Source organism: Condylura cristata, unplaced genomic scaffold, assembly GCF_000260355.1.
Source record: "Condylura cristata isolate star-nosed mole 26May11 unplaced genomic scaffold, ConCri1.0 scaffold00029, whole genome shotgun sequence".
NCBI lineage: Eukaryota > Metazoa > Chordata > Mammalia > Eulipotyphla > Talpidae > Condylura > Condylura cristata.
The window spans coordinates 21158652-21162868 of NW_004567130.1; the positions used below are offsets into that span (position 1 = coordinate 21158652).

Here is a 4217-nt window from a genome sequence, read left to right on the forward strand (position 1 = left end):
GCTCTGAAGCCAGTCTCCCAAGGATATGGAGATATGAATATGACTACAGCTAAGTTCTGGGGGCATCAAAAGAGCACCCAGGTTTTCAAAAAGGTGGGGATGAAGTGGGGGCATCTGTTACCTTCGAGTTGTTCAGGAGTAAACGGTACCAGCTTTAGAGCGAAGAAAGCAATTTCACACACACCAGTCTACCTGCGTTACTGGCCAGCTAGTTCACCTCGGTTCCCTACAGAAAGCCATCACTGGTGCCCGGGGGTCGAAGGCCGAGACGTCTCCGCTCCTGCCTTTATTATAAGCCCCAAAGTCTGCAATCCCTTAAAGGGCAGTGAACATTCTTCGGGCTGCAAATACCTCCTTCACCCCAAATGACTCCTGCTGATACTGACACTGACTCCAAAAGCAACCTGTGTCTATGAGCACACTTCCGTGCGCGTCTCTGTACAGCACCCACTTTTCAGTTTGTGTTACACCACTTCGCTTGTAAGAGACTACACACTGCGAGCTGTTTTTCCCAACCAGGAGAATCTGGAGCAGTTTCACGTTTATGCACAAAGCCAACACCGCCTTCGACTTGCAGCGGCCGCAGACCCACATGCGCCGCAGCGGGCAGCCCCCGGCGCATCTCATTTCTGCTTGCGCTGTGCGGGTCATTTCAGCTTTCGTAGGCTATGTGGTACAGCCTGGATCTGGGAAGTCCCCCCAAAATTCCATGTAAGTTAACGGTAACTGCTTCTTTGCTTGGACTCGTTTTGGCTCGTGGCTATTTCGCGCTCCCCTCTGCTCCCGCATGAGGCCAAGGCCCCTGCATGATGTCACTGCGCACAGACACACCCGCCAGGCAGCATGGCCCCACGGCCCGAGGCCCCACGGCCCGAGGCCCCGCGCTCCTCTCCCCGTCCTCGGCCCCTGCCCTCTCGAAACAGGCCTCGCCGGGCGGAGACTCACATTCAGCGCATGGATGGGTTTGGTGACATTGAACTTGTCCATGGTGGACAGGATGATGGAGGGCGTGGTCAGGAAGAAGAGCCCCACGAAGAGCGTGAAGTTGACGCCCAGCCACTGCAGCCACCAGCGGAGGCCCTGGACGGAGAGGTTCTTCCTGCGGGGACACGGAGGGGCGGCTCAGCCCCCGGGCTGGGGGCCTGGACTCCGGCGGCACCTGGCTCGGAGGCCCAGCGGCCCGGCCAGCCGAGGCTCACACGGACCCAGGGGTACGGGCCTTCAGCACCAGCCTTCAGCAGCAGCAAGGTCAAGTTCTGGGTCTCTGCGAGCTCCGAGGGAAAACAGACAACTCACTGCTACCGCGCAGCCGCCGAGTGAGGGGCCGGCACCCCCCACGCGGGAGCCAGGGCAGGTGAGCGGGTCAGACAAGCGCTGCCCGGCGTTCCACAGACACGTCCACGAGGCTGCTCACTGCTCTTCCGGGGGGCTGGGGGCTGCTGGGCGTGCGGGCTGGAGGGAGCAAGGAGCAAAGACACAGGCCAAACGGAGCCGCCCTGGCCTCTCGCTCTCGCCAGGAGCAGACCTGCAAACCACTGCCAAGTTCGGAAAGGTCTAAGAAGCCAAGGGCACAGCTCCCAGAGGCTGCCCGGCGGAAACCAGCTCTCCACGCTTGCTCCGGGCAAGAACTGGCCAGCCAGGGATGCCAGTCTCTGCAGGCCCCTCCCTGCCCCCAGCACCCCCTGCTTGAGGCCTGGTGAGGGGTGGGGGTGGGCGGGGAGGCCTGTTAGCTCGCCGGCCTGTCTCCAGCTGGCACCTGCCAGAGGCTCCAGTGTCCGGTAGCAGCGGCCACTGGCCCCACAGGGCTCCCGAGCACGGCACTGTGGTTGGTCAGACCAAGGTGCGAGTGTCAACTACACGCCGGCTTCCAAAGCCCGCCGGTGTGAAAAGGAGACTTAAAACAACTTGATTACAAAAAATGTCATTTTGAAATCATACTTTGGACATACAGGAAGAGATGTAAGTTCACTTCCACTGTCTACTTTTTGGCTGTGACTACAAGGAAACACAAATCCACACACACAGCTCGCTGACACCTTACCGGACACCACCAGGGCCAGGAAGTAGCTCTGCAGTGAAGGCTGGGTGTGAGCACGGAGAACGGGGTGCACCCGCCCCCACGCACCCCCAGGGCGCCACTAGGGCACACCTGTGCTGGGGGGCAGCCCCTCCCGGCACCCGGGCCCTCGCCCACCCCCTCGTCCTGGGGACTCACCAGCAGATGTCCTCGGGGTAGGTGGCAAAGGCCACCGTCCACTGGGAGGTGCAGAGCTCTGTGCTGTGGGAGGACGGCTGGGGCTCGCCTTTGCACCGGAGGCCCTGGCACTTGCAGGCGTTGAAGTCTTTCAGGATGCTGTGGGGCAGGACGGGTCAGCGCCCAGGCCACAGGCCAGGCCACCGCGGCCAGATCACGGGGACACCACAGGGCCGGACCGCCTGCTCAGACCACTGGGTACAGACCACCACCACGGGGCCAGATCACTACAACCAGACCACCACAGCCAGCCACCACAGCCAGACCACCAGGCGGGCCACGGCAGCCAGGCCACCATGGCCAGACCGCCAGGCCACATGCATGCACGTCAGTCAAACTGAATAGGAGGAGGCAGGTAGCCCAAGGCCTGGCTTCCTGACTAATTTCATCTGCTCTATGGAAGCGGCCACGCGGGCTCCGAGCAGGCTTCGCGCTGCTGACCAGCCCTTGCTCATGGGCGTCCTGCCCTGCCCCACACCCGCCTCAGGGACATGCAGCCAGCCAGCCAGAGCTCCGGCACATCCGCGCAGGCCTCGGCCTGCCCCGTCCCTGCTCCCACGTCCCCCCAGTAGCCTCAGGCCACGCCGCCGCTGCTCCATCCTGCCTCTGGACTCCCCGCCCGGTTCCCCACTTAAGGCGGCCCGTCCCCACAGCCCCCCTCTTCCCCTCCTGAAAGAAGCAACCGTGTCCCGCTCCTGCCCCAGACCCCCTCCTCAGTCCACTGGCTCCTCCAGGCCAGTCAAGGTCTGTGGGGCGCATCCAGGAGACTGTCCCCATGGTCCACAGCGCCCCAGGCTGAGGAGGGGCCGCTGGCGTGGCCACCTCCTTTCTGCGTCCCCCTCCAGCTGCACCTTGAGGACACCCCAAGATCCCAAGCATAGGAGCATGCTATGAGCTAGAGGCCCGCACAGAAGCGTGCTACGGAGACCCCACCCTCCACCCTCCACCCTCAGGCCCGTCTCCCCGCCAGGAAGTCCCCTGTGACTGTGGGAGATGGAAGCTTGTAAGCAGAAGACACAGGGTCAGTGGGGTCCCCAGGGCAGTGGGCCTGGCCACATGGGCCCAGCAAGGGCTCAGTGTGTGACCCATACTCAAGGATCACGAAACAGCAGCTGAGGCACCGTGAGACTGAGTGTGGGTGCAGCCCCCATGTGCCAGACGGCACCCAGAGCACGCTGAGCAGCCCCGTACCAGAGGGGCGCCCAGAGGACCCCGAGCACCGCCCTGTCGGGGGCACCGCCCACTCACAAGGTGGCCATGGCCTTCTCCTGGAAGGTGACAAAGGCCATCCCCAGGGGCTGGCACTGGACCCTGGCCTCCTCCTCCGTCATCCTCTCCAGCAGCCTGTCCTTCAAGCGCGAGTAGTAGGAGATGGCGTCCTCCTGCAGGGACACAGCCGGGTGACGGCGCGACCTGTGCGGGCGCGGGGCCCGGGCCTGCCCTTCCATGGGGGCGCGCTCACCCACTCACACCCCTGCACTTCACAGCAGCAGAAGTGGCCGCAGGGCTTGGGGTTGATGAGCGTCCGCTGGCCCGTCTTCCTCTGCAGGTTGGTGTAGTAGCTCAGGCTCTTCTCGGTCTTGTTTCTGCAGTGGGGAGAGTGGGGGACGACACTCAGACTCACAGGCCTGGGCCCCACACCCCAGCCGACTGGCTGTCACCCCAGAACCGGAAGTCTAGCTCTTGAACAGGAAAAGAGCAGAGCCCCCACCTTGCGTGCCAGCTGGGCCCCAGAGCCCCGCCCCCGTGCCAGCTGGGCCCCAGAGCCCCGCCCCGCGTGCCAGCTGGGCCCCAGAGCCCCGCCCCCGTGCCAGCTGGGCCCGAGGCAGTGGCGCGGTGGGCGGCTCCCTGTGGGGGTGGCAGAGCCCCGCCATGCAATGCGGCTGCCCTCACCTCTCCTTGCACAGGTAAATCAGCTTGGCCACATTGTAGCACAACTGAACCTCCACCACCTCGCACGTGG

At 63.7% G+C, this 4217-nt stretch overlaps 1 protein-coding gene across 1 annotated transcript in view; it reads right to left on the reverse strand.

The window, feature by feature from the left end:
• The window catches only part of TMEM63A (transmembrane protein 63A), a 26789-nt gene that overhangs the window by 7222 nt on the left and 15350 nt on the right, over positions 1–4217 (reverse strand). Inside the window, exons 11-14 of the mRNA XM_012730866.1 lie at positions 3717–3840; positions 3503–3636; positions 2216–2353; positions 946–1099 (exon numbers count right to left, since the gene is read on the reverse strand). Of these exons, the coding sequence (XP_012586320.1) occupies positions 946–1099; positions 2216–2353; positions 3503–3636; positions 3717–3840 (550 nt within the window). The remainder of the gene's footprint in view (positions 1–945; positions 1100–2215; positions 2354–3502; positions 3637–3716; positions 3841–4217) is intronic.